This window comes from Dipodomys spectabilis, unplaced genomic scaffold (assembly GCF_019054845.1).
Source record: "Dipodomys spectabilis isolate Male_0828 unplaced genomic scaffold, ASM1905484v1 ptg000455l, whole genome shotgun sequence".
Classification (NCBI taxonomy): Eukaryota; Metazoa; Chordata; class Mammalia; order Rodentia; family Heteromyidae; genus Dipodomys; species Dipodomys spectabilis.
In genome coordinates this window covers 523995-543127 of record NW_024871132.1, presented here as the reverse complement: position 1 = coordinate 543127, position 19133 = coordinate 523995, and the positions used below count along the sequence as shown (strand labels likewise).

The 19133-nt window shown below is 35.8% G+C and overlaps 1 protein-coding gene across 2 annotated transcripts in view; it reads right to left on the bottom strand.

Moving 5' to 3' along the window:
• Positions 1-19133, bottom strand: part of Pign (phosphatidylinositol glycan anchor biosynthesis class N) — an 83109-nt gene that overhangs the window by 21108 nt on the left and 42868 nt on the right. For both annotated transcript variants that reach the window (XM_042668553.1, XM_042668554.1), the window contains 6 exons: positions 18380-18479; positions 18186-18278; positions 16890-16981; positions 13338-13446; positions 9986-10094; positions 7214-7316 (listed from right to left, as the gene is read on the bottom strand). In XM_042668553.1, coding sequence (XP_042524487.1) covers positions 7214-7316; positions 9986-10094; positions 13338-13446; positions 16890-16981; positions 18186-18278; positions 18380-18479 — 606 coding nt within the window. The remainder of the gene's footprint in view (positions 1-7213; positions 7317-9985; positions 10095-13337; positions 13447-16889; positions 16982-18185; positions 18279-18379; positions 18480-19133) is intronic.

Here is a 19133-nt window from a genome sequence, read left to right as displayed (position 1 = left end):
CTTTATAGTCTGTTGGTATTATTATAAAATGGTACTGTTCTTCAGACAAATAACAGTTTCAAAAAAGTTCAGGTGAGGGCTGGGAAGGTGGCTCAGTGGTAGAGTGCTTGCCTTGCATGCCTGAGGCCCTGGGTTCGATTCCCCAGCACCACATAAGCAAAAAAGAAAAAAAGCCGGAAGTGGCGCTATGGCTCAAATGGTAGAGCGCTAGCCTTGAGCTGAAGAGCTGAGGGACAGCGCCCAGGCCCAGAGTTCAGGCGCCACGACTGGACCAAAAAAAAAAAAAAAAAGTTCAGGTGAGTGTCGTAGTTCACACCTGTAAGCCCAGCTACTTAGGAGGCTGAGATCATTGAGCCAAGATCAAATCCAAGCAAAAAAGGACTGGGGCATGACTCAAGTAGTAGAGTACCTGCGTAGCAAGCAAAGGCCCAGAGTTCAATATTGCCAAAAAATTTTAAAACCAAATGAACGACTTATGCTATACTGAGAAGCAAACAAAATAAATATCTAAACTACAAAGAATGCATAACAATGTGGCTCAGTACTATTTATGATAACAAAATTAGAAATAAATGAAATGAGTAGAAGTGTGTGTATGACAAAATATCAAATGTTTACTAGAATGGTGGCTAGGCAGGTTTTCTCTCATTTGCAGAAGCTAGATGATCTAAAATACACAAGGACATGATAAATTATACAGGACTCTAGGAATCCACATACAGTAAGATCAAAGGAAGATAGTCTTAGGGAAGTAACACAAACGTGCAATGCCTATGTGCCTCTGATCATATAAAATATTTATCAAAATGAACTCCAAGAAACGGAAACAAGAGGTTTCTTTCTTTGCTGCTGTTTGTTTTCTTTCTTTATGTCTTGTTTGTTCATTTAACTGTCTTTATAATGGTAAGGAGGGGAAAATGGTGAACAAATGCAGCAGTGGTACTCACTAGACAGTCTGTTGAAAATGACCTGTGAAGCATCTTGTGGGGGAATGACAGGAGGGGAAAACTTGGAGACAGCAAGGGAAGGGATGCCATTGTCCAAAAGGAACTGTACTCTTTACCTGACTTATGTAACTGCTCTGTACATCACGTTTTGACAACAATAAAAAGAATAAAATAATGGATACAAGCCAATGACCCACATGGGAAAACGCCTCCAAATCATGTTAGGTAGAGAAAAAGATCCAAATTAGTATACGTACTATGATGATCAATTCTTTTTTTTTTTTTTTTTTTGGGTCCAGTCGTGGGGCCTGAACTCTGGGCCTGCGCCCTGTCCCTCAGCTCTTCAGCTCAAGGCTAGCACTCTACCACTTGAGCCACAGCACCACTTCCGGCTTTTTTCTTTTTGCTTATGTGGTGCTGAGGAATGGAGCCCAGGGCCTCAGGCATGCAAGGCAAGCGCTCTACCACTGAGCCACCTTCCCAGCCCCTATGATGATCAATTCTATGTTAAAAAAACAAATACAGAATTAACTGGAAGACAATATACTAGAATATCAGCAAGAAGATAGAGATAATACATAATTTTCTCTCTTATCCTTCCTTTCCAAAATTGGTGATAGTGTTTTGACAATGACTAAAAAATTAGAAACAAAATTTGGCTATTCTTTAAAGTTCAGTTCAACTTCTTTTTTTTTTTTTTGGCGGTTGTGGGGCTTGAACTCTGGGCCTGGGCGCTGTCCCTCAGCTCTTCAGCTCAAGGCCAGCGCTCTACCACTTGAGCTACAGCACCACTTCCGGTTTTCTAGTGGTTTATTGGAGATAGGAGTCACATGGTCTCTCCTGCCCGGGCTGGCTTTGAACTGCGATCCTCAGATCTCAGCCTCCAGAGTAGCTAGGATTACAGGCGTGAGCCACCGGCGCCTGGCTTCAGTTCAACTTCTACAAGAACATAATGGCCTCATGTTGCTAGTTATTTCTCATATCATAAAATTCACAATCCACAAAACTTAATTGCTTCATTTTGCAATTGTCTGACACTGTAAAATATTGTCATCATTTCACAGCAGTTTATAATTCTTCTTCATGCCAGCATTATGGTCATACTTCTTTCCGTATGTCTATGTAGTAGGTAAAAATAATTAAAAATAAAACTAATTAGAAATTACGAAAATGAAGAAGGTACATACTCCAGGTAAAAGGGAAACATGATTTAAAAAAATATTTGCAGTTATATATGAAGCTATTCTTTCACAACCCATAAAATAAAAATTCTTAATAGTTCTACAATTAGTGCTACAGATTTATCTCCTTTAAAAACATGCTCAACATTATCTCATGTGGTCATATGTACATAGCCTTTGACCTTCTCTGCTTGTCCTAGACATGTACTAGTCATTGCAAACAAGGGAAATCATGGGACCTATGTTTTTTTGGGCCTGGCTTACTTCACTTAATATAATTTTTTCCAAGTCTTTCCATTTCCTAACAAATGGGCAATGTCATTCTTTTTGATGGAGGCACAGAATTCCATTGTGTGTGTGTGTGTGTGTGTGCGTGCGTGCGTCTGCGTGCGTGCGTGTGTGTGTGTGTGTGTGTGTGTGTTTGTGTGTGTATCTCACATTTTCTTAATCCATTCATCTACTGAGGGATATTGGGGCTGGTTTCATATTTTAGCTATGGTAAATAATGCTGTGATAAACATGGTTGTGCTGGTAGCTTTGGTATGATCTTGTTTGTGATCGTTTGGGTAAATGCCCAAAAGTGGGATTGCTGGGTCATAAGGGAGCTAGCTTTATGTGGAGTCTTTTGAGGAACCTCCAGACGGTTTTCCAGAGTGATTGAACAAGTTTACACTCCCACCAACAATGTAGTAGGGCTCCCTTTTGGCCACATCCCCTCCAGCATCTGTTGTTACTAGATTTCTTGATTATAGACATTCTAACTGGGGTGAGGTGTAATCTCAACTTTGTCTTGATTTGCATTTCTTTTATGGCTAGAGAAGTTGAACATTTCTTCGTGTGTCTATTAGCCATTCTTATTTCCTCTTCAGAGAAGTCCCTCTTTAAGTCTTTAGCCCATTTATTAATCAGGCAGTTATTTCTTTGAGTATTTGTTGTTGGGGGATTTAGTTTTTTGAGTTCTAAGTATGTTTTCGATATGAGACCCTTGTCTATTGTATGGCTAGTGAAGATTTTCTCCCAGTCCATGGGTTTTCTATTAATCTTGCTAACTATGTCCTTTGCCTTCCAGAAGCTCTACAGCTTTATGCAATGTCATTTGTCCAATCTTTCTTTAATTTGTTGTGCTTCTGGGTCTCTATTAAGAAAACTTCGGCCTGTGCCAAGGAGCACTAGAGTTTCTCTTATTCCTTCCTGTAATGTTTTCATGGAGTCTGCTTGTATTTCGAGGTCTTTGATCCATTTGGAGTTGATTCTGGTGCAGGGTGATATATAAGGATCTAGCTTTAGTTTTCTACGAGTGTTTAACCAATTTTGTCAGCACCATTTACTAAAGAGGCTGTTTTACTTCCATTCTATTTCTTTAGCTCCCATGCCAAAGATTAGGTGGCTATAGGTCTGTGGGTTCATTTCTGGGTCTTCAGTCATATTCCATTCGTCCTCAGATCTGCTCTTGTGCCAGTACCAAGCTGTTTTTATTACTATGGCTTTGTAGTAGAGTTTCAAATTTGGAATTGATATTCCTCCAGCGCTGTTCTTTCTAGTGTTTTTTTCTTTCTTGCTAGTGTTTTTAATGTACTTACAATGCACTATGTGATTCTTTTCTTTCTTTTGTATGTTTTCTCCCACTGTATAACCCGTTTTCACTGGATTTGATGCCGCTGTTCTGCATCTTGTATATACATTTTTGTAATCTGGGGAGGGGAAGGGATAGTGCAGAAGGCTTAAATGGGGATGCAGGCTGACCCACTGCAACAACAGGATGTACAGGACACTATGTTGAAAACGAACTTTACAATGTTGGGGTGGGGGTGGGAGCAGGAGGAGTTGCGGAGGGAAGTAATGGTGGAGAAAAAACAAAGGAGGAGGTAACAATGCTCACTACAAAATGTACTCATTACCCTACTCATGTAACTATAACCCCTCTGTTCAACATTTTTACTATATATATATATAAAACATATGCTCTTGTCATTTCTTTTTTGCAAAACATAAATGATAAATCAGATCAAAACAATCTTCCTGTGGGACTTTATCTCTTAAGAATCTATATATTGTATAAAACTTATAAATCTAAATGACCTAAAATATCAATAAGTTATCATAAGCTTGAAGAGTGTGTAATGACCCTACTGAATCAAGATCTACCGGTTTATTCTGTGTGTAACCTGTTAGGGCTTGAATGGCATTCAGCTAAGTAATCAAATAATGTAAACATAATTCCAGAGGGAAATGCCTAACAACTTAAGAGGACAAATTATTTTCATGTACTACAATAGCTTCCATTTGCACACAAATAGTTGAAAGCTAATTAAAAATGAATTTTTATTCATTAAATCAAGGCCATATAGTTAGAATTTAGGATTACTAATTACTATATTTGTAGCAACATTCATTGTAAATATCTTATATGTCTGTCTACTCACTAAATTACATAGAGAAACCTTCAGTTATACAAAATAGTTATGCTGAAGCATAACAGGTGAGTAATGCTTTAGAAACTGTTATGACACCAGAAACTGTACTAATGTAACTGATTACACAGTGCTATTTCAAGATATCCTTTTAAAAGCTAAATATAGACTAAACATAGGCTCTGATGTTGAATAATTATATCTTTTAAGGCATTCATTAACATGGTCACACTTGGCATTACTACTCTGATTTCAGACATGAACTTTCACTTTTTAGATTTTCTTAAAAATAAGATAAATGTGCTTATGATAATATGTCTTCTCATGATCATTAACCTGACAGTTTAAAACACTATAATACTAATTCCCAAGGTAAGTTACAGGATTAACTCACTGTATATTATAAAACAATATTTTTGGTGTTAATATATATTTTTTAATCTACTAGACATTCCTTTGAATTTGTTTACTGCTTTAAAATGTAGGAGTCAAAAAAAGGGCTTTTTCATTATTAAGTGACTGTGTAGAAGTTAGCATGCGTTTCTCTACCTTCTTAAATATTTTTCTCTCTCTTTCTCTCTTATTTTCTTGTCAGTACTGGGGCATGGTTTCAGGACCTGGAAGCTCTATTTCACCCTTTTTGCTCAAGGTTGACACTCTATCACTTAAGCCACAGTAGCACTTCTGGGTTAGCCTGGGCTAACTTCGAACCTTGATTCTCAGATCTCAACCACCTGAGTAGCTAGGATTATAGCCATAAGCCATTGGTGCCTGGCATATATTTAAGTTATTTTCTGGGTGTGATGTCTTCATAAAATTCGCGTGTCACCCCAGATGTTGGGTTGGAATAGAAGCGATTTTGCCTTCTGCTCTCATATATAGACTAAAAACTTGTACATATCTTAATCTATTTTTGCTTTGACGGATGATAATATAACATGAAGTTTGATAGTCTTAACAATAAAGAGGAAAATGTGAAGAGTTTACGTGATTATTACTGCTGAGTAAGAACTGGATGCTCACAAACTGTTTTATTTAAAGTTCAAAGTTGTAAATCTCAAATCAAGCTATCTTAAAATCTTCTATTAGGCAACCAGTGAAAATGTCCATGATGCTCATATTATATCATCACATTTGTGGCTGGTTAGATAGGAAGAAGGGAAGACAGTAAATATGAGGAAATTTGGTATGAAGAGGTTTAGAGCCCCTAAGGGAGCATTTCCTTTTTTTGGAGTTTAGAAGAACTTCTTGAGTTTAGGTCACTGAGAATGCTAGAGTCTACTATGAAGCAACTGCAAGAATATCTTGAATCAGGACAAATAAATTTCCCAAGGAATGAATCCAAGTCTTGGGCCCCAGATGGCCTTACAAGGTCATGTAAAGTGCAATGGTGATAGCACCATAGTGAATCACTACATGTAATCTAATTTGGATCAAGATACTGAGTGAACTACCAGTAGTGTTTATTTTTCTGTTCAATTCATTATTTTTGTTATAAAGTAAGCATTTTTCATCCTTATAAGGATTTAAGAATGAATTAAATAAAATTTAGAACCAAATGAACAATTCTTTCTTCCCAAGTAAATAAGTAGAGTATATAACTATCCTCACCAATTCTAAAGTATGCTTCAGAATCCATGTCAAAATCAAACTGCTTTGTTTAGCTGTTGTTTTTGTGGTACTAGGGTTTGAACTCAGGCTTTGCACTTGCTAGGCAGGCACTCTACCACTGAGTCATGTCTCCAGCCCCTTTGTTTTTTTTTCATTTGATGAGAAAATTTCAATTCTAAGTAAAAATGATTGCATTAACTTTTGGAAAAATATTCTCCAGTGCCTTCAATCAAAGGAATATTTGGATTGTAATACATGTAATATATAAATAAATATTATATTTAAATAAGAATGAGTAAATTGAAGCATACTTTTTTTTCTTTTTGCAACACTAGGGACTGAACCCAGGGCCTTATACATGTTAGGGAAGCACTCGTAATTACTGAGATATACCTCTGTTCCTATAGCATAATTTAAAATCTATGAATAGGGCTGAAGGCGTGACTCAAGTGCACAATGTCCATCTAGTTAGTAGGAGGCCTCAAGTTTAGTTGGTAGTAGAAAGGTAATGGAAAACTCAAGAAAAATCAAAATCCTTCTGTCATCCTTTGAGACTTAAAATTCCTCCATAATCCATCAGAACTTTCTTTTTTTTTTTTTTTTTAAATTTTATTTTATTTTATTTGAGAACATACTGTACAGAGGGGTTACAATTACATGGGCAGGATAATGCATACATTTCTTACCAAGCATTGCATCCTCCTCCTTTGTTTACCCTTCACCTCCCTTCCCAGCCTCCCCCCTCCCTCCCACCCAATCATACCCCCCCTCCATCAGAACTTTCTAACATTCAAAATAAAAATTTGGAAACTTCATTAAACAGCAAGACCAAATAGGCAAATAGTCTGAAATTGGTAAGAGAACAAAACTAGAAGATTATTAAGCAAGTCACATAGGGTTCACATAGAGTAGAAAATATTTATAACTTATCCTTCCATATTTATTATTTATCCTTCTATATTCAAAAATGCTTGTCATTTCCAGAGCTTAAATACTAATAGCAAAAATGACAATTATAGCATTTAAAACTTGCTACTATAAAATTAACGTAAAAAAAGTTTACCCTGTGCTTAGAAGTAGGTAGGTAGCCATCAAGGAAAGAAGTATGCTACACAGTCTCTGAACGAGAGCTGTGGAGCTCAGCAGAGGCACAACAAAGGAGGAGGCTGTAATAAAGCAAAGTACATCATCTGTCACCCCAGGAGACATACATCATGTTAGTTCAGAAGCCCAAAATACTGTTGTCATTTGTGGCATTTGTGTGACTTTTAACATGTATATGTGACCTAATGATTTCTCTAAGAAAGTAGAAATTTCACATTTTTAATTTCCCATTGTGTTTAATTGTTTTGTTTTGGCAATATTTTGCTTTAAATAAGTCTGATTTTCTCAATTATTATTCAGACTAGATCACTGTACTCATGTTGTCCCAAATGAATAATTTATTATTTTCTAATGAAATAAAATATATTACTTAAGATTCAGCAACTTGTCTCTTAATTAGGCATTTATATCTCAGTGCAAAGACAATTTATTCCCTAGGAAACCTATTTTTTTCTAATTTTCTCCTTCTTCAAGGTCTCCCATCAGAAAGCATATGTGTATACTTGAAGTATGTCACTGAGAAAATTGAAAAGAGAATAAAATGACTTCCCATGCATGAAAGTTTATATAAAGAGTCATCCTTAATGAGAGAAGTAATGTTTCTTGACAAGGTAAGAAAAGTGACCGTCTTAATGCAGGCAAGACAAGTGAAAGGGGCAAAGGACAGCAAACATAAGTTCCTCCTGTCTTTATTTGGGAAAGACAAAGTATAGAATGAACTTCTAATACCCAAGGACTCCAGAGGACAGAGACTTGGGATGAAATCCTGCTGAATAACTCACTGTTTTAATTGTGGGATAAGTTTGTTAACTCACTAAAGCAGATGATTATCCATTACTCATCTGGCATAACATTAAAAAGTTACTGTATGTTTTAAAACAATTTCACCTAAAAAATGCTCCCTTAGCACAATGCCTGGCACACACTGCTTAGCTGCTGTAATTATTAGCTTATTATTAATCAATATCTCGTAAGTTAAACCTAAAGATAACTTCATTCAATGATAAGTTCTTGCAAGTTATATGCAAGTTATATTTCTAACATCCTTTGATGAGCAGCTTTTGGCTTTTTCAAATGCGAGTTAATTCCAATAATAATGGTATCATCATCTGATACGTACTCTAACTGGAGGAAATAACACTCATGGAGCTTGAACCCAGGACCTGGGTGCTGTCCCTGAGCTTTTATGCTCGAGTAGTGCTCTATCACTTGAGCTAAGCTCGACTTCCAGTTTTTGGGGGTTAATTGGAGATAAGTCTCACAAACTTCCCTGCCTAGGCTAGCTTCGAATTACAGGACTCAGATTTCAGCGTTCTTAGCATGAGCCACTGGCACCTGGCAAATATTTTTTTGTGTATGTGTACAAGGCACGGGGGCTTGAACTCAGGGCTTGAGCTCTTACTTGGCTTTTTCACTCTAGGCTGTTGCTCTTACCACCTGAGGCACATCTCTACTTCTTAAAGATTACAGATAAGAGTCCCAAGGATTTGTATGCCTGGGCTTATTTTAAGAGTCAGTTAAAATAAGATCTATTCTGTAAAATAATTTATTTTATCATCAGTAAGAGATTATATGCATCTAGATCTGACCTTAAGAAGGACATATTTACACAGTATTCTAGCGAATATGGCAAAACCTCAATTTAATTGAAAGGAAACGTCAGACAAATTCAAATTATGTAAGTCTATGTGCAGAAGTACTCTTTATTTTAAAAATATCAATGTCATAAAAGAGAAAGAAAGGCCAGGTGTGGTGATGTAGGCCTGTAATCCCAGCATTGGAAGACTGAGGCTACATGGTAAGACCTTGTCTCAAAAAATAAAAAATAAAACACAAGGGAAGGAAAAAAATGCCATAAAGGCCATTACTAGATTAACTAAAAAAATAAATAAAATGTACTGAATACATGTATCTAACAATGAAGGACAACATAAGGAGTATAATGTTCTAGTTTTCAGCTTTTCTATAAGTTTAAATATGAGATTATAATGACATACTGACAAAGTCTGATTCTGTATAACCTTTGTCTTTTTGGCTTATTACTAGACAGGTAAGAACGCCAAGAAATTGAATAAGGCTGCACTGTAGTGAGAGAAGCTGGCTGCCTACCTAGGCCTAATTTATTATCTACATGTATTGTTTATCTGCTGATGTGAGTTCTATGATAGTATATTTGTGAAATTACATGGCATAGCAGAAGACTTCCCTGTAATACTATATCTCCTATTCCTGACTTTCAGGTTTTCTGTGGATTTTAAAACATATCATGAGACATCATCACATACAACACTGCATAGAATACCTAGCCTCTGCCCAAGCAGAATATAAATTCTAGAAGAGTAAAGATTTGGTTTGCCCTTGTTAATAATAGGGAAGAAAACAGTGCTACAACATAGAACAAAATTTTTTAGAATGTGTCATGTTGACTAGTTAATGTTATTTTCAGCAAAAGAAACATGAAATTTAGCCATTTCTGAGAATTTATAAATTGATATGAAAATTAAGATTGTCTTCATTAAATATTCTCTTTCAGAACTCTGGATTTTTGCCAGATGTTAGTAAGTATACAATCATGTTATCAGATCATAAATGTATGAGATAGGAATATAGCTGGTTACTGTTTTTCTACAACAAAGTTGTTTCTTTCAATAACAAGAATTCAGACATAACTGGATCATTTAATAGCTAGCTTGATATAAAGTTAGCCCATTTAGTTCAAGGGATTGCTTACCTAATATTGCCCAACTCACAATCTGATTTGGAAGAGGTAGTCCTTGTTTCTTGAATAGACTACTATGGGTGCTGTATACAACATACATGGAAAGCACTATGCTCAGCATCTGAAAACAAAAACAAAACAGGACAGTAAGCGAGAAGGTGGTGAAAGACTATGTTAGCTTAGCATAGGAAGTACTGAGAACAACCAGTATCCAAATGAAATTGTACTAAAATTGGACCAGTTCCAATTGTGTGTCCTAGGCTGAGTTATCATTCCTGTACTATGTAAAAGTCCTTTAGAAGCATAACATAAAGCATTTTATACTTTCAAAGACGTTTTGGCATACATACATCATTACACTATTTCCATTTAAAAGTATTTGTTATAAATGTTTAACGTTTCTTAAATTATGGAAACCAAAAGAGCAAAAGGTATATACTTTAGTATAAATGGTTTAGATTAGTACCTTCCACCTCTGGCCTACCCCACAATAATTTATTCATCTGACATATTTTTGTGGCCTGAATATTTTATCTTGCACCAGAAATACAAAGTGCAAAAATATGTTTCAGAGAATATTTATAAATTTGTGTAGATTTTGTCAAACTACAACTTGTAGGCTGGTGGTATATTTTTATGAATACTGTTTTAACTGAAACACAGTTACTCATCCTAATTTATGTATTCTGCCTTTTGTACTAAAATGACAGAGCAAGAAAATCTGTAACAGACTCCCTATAACCAATCAACTAATATTTCTTACCTGGGGCTTTGTTTTATTAATTTAAATTTTATTGTGAAAGTGATGTACAGAGGGGTTACAGTTACATAAATGAGTACATTCCTTTCTGAACAGTGTCATCTCCTCCCTCATTTTCTCCCAGTTTTTCCCTTCCTGCCTCCCTTTTCCCCAATTTATATAGTTCATTTCCAGTATAGTGTGTAGTGATATCACTGCTGAATTGGTTCACTCTTTACCTCAGCGTTTCTGTTTCCTCTTTCCCTTCCCAAATCAGATAAACTTATATAAAAGACAAAGGGAACAGAAATAAAAAACAGTGACAAAGGGGAATAAATTAAAGGGAGGAAAACTGCAAACAGTAAAATAAAAAGCTTTTTGTTTCCATTTCTTGAAGTTCATTTCAGTGTTATTTTATATGATCATATGCACATAGCTATTGAGCCCTGCCCTGTGATCCTCTCTTATGAACATTGTCCTTTGTCCTTTGTTCTGTGTGATTTTTTTTTTTTTTGCCAGTCCTGGGCCCTGAGCTTCTTTTGCTCAAGGCTAGCACTCTACCACTTGAGCCACAGCACCACTCTGGCTTTTTCTGTTTATGTGGTACTGAGGAATCAAACCCAGGGCTTCATACATGCTAGGCAAGCACTACAACTAAGCCACATCCCCAGACCACTGTATGAATGTTTAGAGACCTGTTTAATTCATCATGTCCAAGTGTAATTATTTTTCTTTTGCTATCCATTGGATTTACCTGTATTTATAGGCACGTGGAGCTGTGGCTCAAAGTGGTAGAGTGCTAGCCATGAGCAAAAGGAGCTCAGGGCTAGTGACCGGAAAAAAAAAGAAAAAGGAAGAGAATGTACCTGGGCCTTTAGAAAAATGTTTCCTGAGCCCTAAACTATGCATTGTCACATTTTTAAAAAACTTGAACTAAAGTATGATTATAAATGAACTAAACTCTGAGTTCAGATCAATAGTCTCATTACCAAATCTTAGAGACGCATTATTCTCTTGTATTTCAATGAATTAAAAAATAAAAAATGCTACAATAAAGCTACAATACAATCCTAAAATCCTTTCAATTGTGAAATATTTTAATTATAGATATTAAAATGAGAAAAATGTGTATCAGAATCAATAAAAATGATAGGGAGTACAGAAATTAATGTAAATTACTAAAGCCAAGGAGGAAAAAAATACTTTATAATGGAGTTATGTAATACTCAAGGGTATTTCTAACAAAGCATGCAAGCATTTTAGTATCATATTCTTTGTTCCTCTAGAGTGAGAGTCAGAAAATCCACTTCTGTCAAAGTCCTCATTATTGGAGGTGAATTCTGTCAAAGCTACTGTCTTTAATGTAAAGCCAGTCAGTGTACCCTTTAATATGAAGTGTGAGGCAGGACATTTGACAATGTATTGCTTTTCTTTTCATAAGTTCTCTGCTGTTCTCCAAGTATCAATTTAAGAGATGATGTCATCTTTTAAATATTTTCATTGTTTCAAACTGTTTTGGAAACATTGTTTATTATTACAGCTTTGTTCTGGGGAAATTATTTGAGAAGACTCCAGATATTTTTTTCTTTGTCAATGTTTTAGATGTGGTTATTTATTCATCTAAGAAAAAAAGTGGTTTCCCATCTTATCTACAAAAAAATGGTACTTTACAAAATATTACATAATATAATCTCTACTTCTTACAACCCCATTAAATATTATTTCTACTCATAGAGTAAAAACAAACTGAAGTCAAATTACTAAAAATTATTCAATTTGCAGAATAACTCAAAATTGTGAAACTTCATGTTCAGAGAACTATTTACTGCACCTAAGCCACTAGCCAAATTCAAGTTCACCTTCTTCTAGGAGATCATTTGAAGGCTTAACTGGCTGTTCTTCATATAAACACAACCTAGCACTTCCACTTCAAACAAGCTTGCCTTTTGAGTGAGGACAATACAGATTCCCAGTCAGAGGAAGCCCTTTTCAACACCCCTGGATGAACACAGAGGCCTCTTACATATCTGAAATCTCTATTCTCTGGGCATATTTCAGCTACTTCTTGACCTTTTTGTTATTTAATTCCTTTTAGAAAATGTCTTTCTTTCTTTTCTTTTCTTTCTTTCTTTCTTCCTTCCTTTCTTTCTTTCTCTTTTCTTTTTTCTTTCTTTCCTTTCTTCTTTTTCTCTTTCTCTCTCTCTCTTTCATTCGGACAGTCCTGGGACTTTTTGCTCAAGGCTAGCACTACAGCATCACTTCTGGCTTTTTCTGTGTATGTGGTACTGAGGAAAAGAACCTAGGGCTTCATGCATGCTAGGCAAGCACTCGACCACTAAGCCACATTCCCAGCCCAAGAACTTATTTCTGTGTACTATTTTAAAGAGAAAAATTTCTTCTCAGCTAGCAGATACTGAATGATATGAACACATGGCACCATAAGGACATAACTAAAGGCTGTGGTATGGCTCAAGTGGTAGAACCCTATCTGTAATTATGAGGCCCTGAGTTCAAACCCAAAGTACCACCTCACAAAATAAACAAACAAACAAATAAACAAATAAACTGTAAGATACATTTTACAAGATCATTAGTATAATATAATACTGAAAATATGCAACTGACCTGTAACAGATACACCAAGAGTTCTTCTTCTACCAAATTAGTTTTTCTTTTTATGAGAGATATTACAACAAATAGGGATAGTAGAAGAACCAGCAAGCCAGCACTCATTCTGTTGCAAAATATAATTCATAATTCAAAAATCTGCTTGATATATGCTGTAAACATGAAAACATGAGATATTTTAATCTAATTTAAACCTCTGAGTAATTCTTTAACCAAGATGAAGAAGCAAAATAGATATAGGAATATAATAATGAGTAAGAATCTTAGGATAGGGGCTGAAAGGTGGCTCAGTGGTTAAAGCACTTGCCTTGCATGCCTGAGGCCCTGGGTTCAATTCCTCAGCACCACATAAGCAAAAAGAAAAAAGCCAGAAGTGGCGCTGTGGCTCAAGTGGTAGAGCGCTAGCCTTGAGCTGAAGAGCTGAGGGACAGTGCCCAGGCCCAGAGTTCAGGCCCCATGACCGGACCCAAAAAAAAAAGAATCTTAGGATAAAGACACTTCAGGAAAGGGACTATTTGTAACCATTCTTCACAAAATTTATTATCTTTATTTCCTTATTTAAATTTAAAAAATGTTTACATATGCTACCATATTTCTTAGCCTAATAGGGGTAAGTTTACATACGACAATATAAAGATAGTTAAATAAATACAGTATCAGCATAATTTGCATTTTATGACTACTCATAAAAAAATTATACTTATACACATTTAACTTCTAGTAGAACCAATAGCAGCTGACCTTGTGCTTTTCATCAGCTGCCCTAACTAAAGGACAGTGGTCACAAAGGTGCTATGTAGGTTGATTTCATTATTATATATTCATTTCGTGCTGTAATGAACAGATGGGGCTTTTCAAGAATCCCAAGTACACAATGGTTCCTGTAGTCAAAGGCAACTACTGCTGGAAGTATTGCCTATCTCCTAAACCTCTGAATAACACAAATGAAAGTATGTTCAAGATCAAGTCTAGAATGTAAATAGAACACAACTGAGAGGCAAGATGTTGGTTCATAGAAATAAAAAGCAAAACAGCCGAGCATGGTGGTACACTCAAGAACCTGAGACAAGAGGATCATCAATTAAAGGCAAGCCTGAGCTATATTGCTACACACTGTGTCAAAAAACAAAAACCCCACAAGCAAATAAAAGCAAAAAGAGAAAAAGTAGGACTAAATATCTAAAGACAATGCAAAGATGGAGTCCCCAGGAAAATGTTTTTTGTCTATGATTTTAAAAAATTCTGTCTATGATTAAAAAAAATCTAAAGTCGGGCACCGGTGGCTCATGCCTGTAATCCTAGCTACTCAGGAGGCTGAGATCTGAGGATCGTGTTTCAAAGCCAGCCCAGGCACGAAAGTCTGTGAGACTCTTATCACCAATAAACCACTAGAAAACTGGAAGTGACGTTGTGGCTTACGCGGTAGAGCCCTCGCCTTGAACTGAAGAGCGCAGGGACAGTGCCCAAGCCCAGAGTTCAAGCCCTGTGCTTGACTCCTCCCACAAAATTCTAAGAGTTATTGGGGAAAAAGTATGAATATATTGAATATGGGTGACATTAAAACTTAGAAAAAATGGTCATGTATGATCAAAGTTCTTCACAAGCCAGGAATCAAAATCAATTAACAAACAGAGATAGTAGGAAACCAACCTAAAATTTAGTCAAGGAGCAATTTAAATTAAGTATCAAGAGAAAGCAAGAACTGGAGTTGTCATATTTTAACTGGTCTATTTGCTTCCTGCCTTCATCTCTTTAATAGATTATGCAAGTAGTAAATTTCAATGGAGACTATACAATTTCCTCTTCTTTTAGTGCATGATAAATTCTGCTCAACAGGATGAATATTGCTTGACAAGGACTGATATGCAGTGGCTGATAAAAGGAACTAGAACAGCTTTACAGAAACAACACAAGAGCTCACAGAGCAATTTGTAGAAATAAATGAAAAAAATTGAATTTATTTTCTCACATACTATTCATGTTTATGATAGGTTCACAAGGTTTTGACTTGCCAACACTTTGAAAGTACAACTTAGCTAGGATAGTCTTAGAATTTAAACAAATATTGGGCTCTGATAAGAAGTTGACTTCTTTGTATAATTTCTGATATATTGCATGTTGGTTTTCCTCAACAAATGAGAGAAAATACGTAAGACTTCTTAAACTAACAAATACCTAAAAATATTCAGCATCTATTCCTGTTTAAAAAGAGATATGCATGGTGCTGTGGGCGCTGGTGGGTCTCCCCTGTAATCCCTAGCTATTCAGGCATCTGAGATCTAAGGATCGTGGTTCAAAGCCAGCTGGGCAGGAAAGTCTGCAATATTCTTTTTTTTTTTGTCGGTCGTGGGGCTTGAACTCTGGGCCTGGGCGCTGTCCCTCAGCTCTTCAGCTCAAGGCGAGTGCTCTACCACTACAACGCCACTTCCGGTTTTCTGGTGGTTTATTGGAGATAGGAGTCTCACGGTCTCTCCTGCCCGGGCTGGCTTTGAACCACGATCCTCAGATCTCAGCCTCCTGAGTAGCTAGGATTACAGGCATGAGCCACCAGCGCCCGGCTATCTGCAATATTCTTATCTCCAATAAACTACTCAAGAAAGCCAGAAATGGCTGTGGCTCTAGTGGTAGAGCACTTGTCTTGAACAAAAGAAGCTCAGGAACAGCACTCAGGCCCTGAATTCAAGCTCCAGGATCAGCCAAAAGGGAAAAAAAAAAAAAAAAGATATGCTCTTATCTACAAAAGGTTAAGGTTATGATTTTCAAATGCTCATGGAACAAAGGTGAGTACTGTTCATATAATAATCCTAGCTACTCAGGAGGCCAATTAAACAGCAAAAACTCAAAAGTGGAGATATGTTTTAAGTGGTAGAGTGCCAGCCTTGAGTGAAAAAAAATCAAGTGAAAGAACAAAATTCTGAGTTCAAGCCTCAGTACCAAAACCCCAAAAGTCACAAACATGACTACATACTAAAAAAATAAGAAAGGAAATGTTAAGTAAAATAATAACCATTTAGCTTGCAATGTATACAGACACATACACAAACATACACAAACACACACATAGCTATTAGATTACTCAACATTAATCCAAAAAGTATAGTTAAAAGCAAAGACAACCAATTATTTTACATATTCGTGTAGGTCATGTTGAGGAGAAATTTAAGTAAAAGTACACAGAAGAATTTTCACATAATTTCAATGATTAAAAATGGAAAACTTATCAAGATAAAGGGTTTCCTCCCAGGGAGATCTTTGTATGATAATTAGAATGGGAAAAACTTCCATTGTTTTTAGAAGATATGTTGATGTGGATGTGCACAAAGGCAAAGAAAGAGACCTTTTTGTTTGGATGATGGGACATTTTTCATATGAAATTTAAAGATAATTTCATTGTGGAGACTTGGAAGCATCTCCAAGGGGATCTAATGACTCTCAGAGCATTAACTGTCTGTTCATATGATCTTAAAATTGTAATTATCATCAGACTAAAATTCATAGCATTGATTCAAAAAAATTTGTGGTGTAAAGGAAAGAAAAGATTACACATACACTAGAGATATATCCGGCTTTCGACCTACAACAGGCATCAGCGGGAACACTGCCAGAAGCAAAGAGAAGAAAGTCCAACAAAAGGAGGTAATCTAAAATCAAGGAGAAAAATATGTTTAAAAAAAAATAGTACAGATATTTGTTTTTAGTGTTACATAGACTATGCGACTATGATACTGACAAAAAAATATAAAATCATACAGCTGTTTATTTTTTAACTAATAAGGTTAATATTTATGAAGGACTTGTTTTGTACTAGGTGGTGTATTAGGTATAACAGGAGCATTATCTCATTTAATTTTCAATTACCTCAACTTACTATTCCTATTTCAAATAAAAAACTGAGCTGAAAAAAGTGAAAACATAAGTAGTATTGGGTCTACAAGTAGCAAATAGAACAAATAAATATGGGGCTGATATTTCAAAATAAAAATATCATTCAGTTCACATTATACCATTTTTTGATGATGACAGCTGTAAGAAAACTAGAATGAGTCCAGAAGGAAAATAAGTAAAATCTTTTTATAATTAGTTAAGACAAAAATGATCAGTAATCTATGTACTGGAGTTGGTTTTTTTGTAAATACTTTTTCCTATGCTGGTACTGGGGCTTGAACTCAGGGCTTAGGTGCTGTCCCTTAGCTTTATCACTCAAGGCTGGCACTCTACTACTTTAATTACAACTCCACTTCAGCTTTTTGGTGGTTAATTAGAGATAAGGGTCTCATGGACTTTTCTGTTTAGCTGGCTTTAAACTGAAATTCTCATACCTCAGGCTCCGGAATAGTTAGGATTGCAGGAACCAATCACCAACATCCAGCCTAGTTTTTGTAAATTCTTGGACAGAAACAAGACATTTTTATCTTCCAGATATTTCCATCAAAAAATACCTAAATGGCCGGGCACCGTGGCTCAGGCCTGTAATCCTAGTTACGCAGGAAGCTGAGATCTGAGGATCATGGTGCAAAGCCAGCCCGGGCAGGAAAGTCCAATTAACCACCAGAAAACCGGGAGTGGCACTGTAGCTCAAGTGGTAGAGTGCTCACCTTGAGCTGAAGAGCTTATAGACAGTGCCTAGGCCCAGAGTTCAAGCCCCATGACAGACAAAAAACAAAAACAAACAAACAAACAAAAAACAACCCCCACAAACCTCCAACAAAATGTAAACATAAGAATGGCCTTAATAGAGCAAGATGTGCTAGTGCTTGACTAAAAAGGACCAGGCTGTCCTGTGAGCTAAACCCATATCAGAACAAAGTAATTACTAAAGTATACTATGTCAAAATAAGCACATACCTTTGCTCGAGTCCACAGATGAGTGAAAAATGGCCAAGTTGCAAATGCAGTGAGTCCTGCTGTAAGCATGTAGCGGTGGAAAAAACTGAGAACCTAATAATGAGTTCCAAAAAAATGAGAATTGAGATCATTTAATATAAGTTACATATACATGAAAGACATCTGCCAATGTTCTAATCTCGTAAATTACTTACTAACACTTCGATTCCCAAGGTAAAGATGAACAAGTACCCAACCAACTGGCTCAGAGGAAAAGTTAGCAGTGATGTAACAAGGTCTTGAATAACTTGAAATCTGTTATAAGAAATAATCCATAAAACACTATACTAGGAATTGAATTTAAAAAGAGCAAAAAGTAAAAACTTTGACAAAGCTTCAAATTAGGGATTGTTTAATTCATAGGTTACTTTAAAACTAAGTAAATTAATAGATTTCTTTGAAGGGCTCTACTATTGATTTTGTTCAGAATATAGAAATATTTGAGGAAAAAATGTAATTTGAATTAATTAGAAATGATTACACAGTTTAGTTTTTACAAACATCAATGACAATGTGTGACTCTTATTTGATCTCAGTTTAAACACAGGTACATAAATTACAGATATAAAATCAGAAATAAAATGTAATACAAATACATGCAAACTAGAAAAAAATGTAAATATCCCTATGGTAAGTTTATATTAAAATCTCAACCATCTTAATGAAACTAAAGTTTCTTTTTTTAATTCAGGCAGAGAAATTTTAATTTTACTTTTTCTTTTCCAGTACTGGAAATTGAACCCAGGGTTCTGTGCATGTCTAAGCAAGTGTTCTACCAATGGCCTGCATCCTTACACTTCATTTCTGAATGAAATTTTATTTTGAAACAGGATTTCCTTAAGTTACTCAGGCTGACCTTAAATTCACAAGCCTCCTGCCTCTACCTGCTTCACACTAAGATTATGGGCA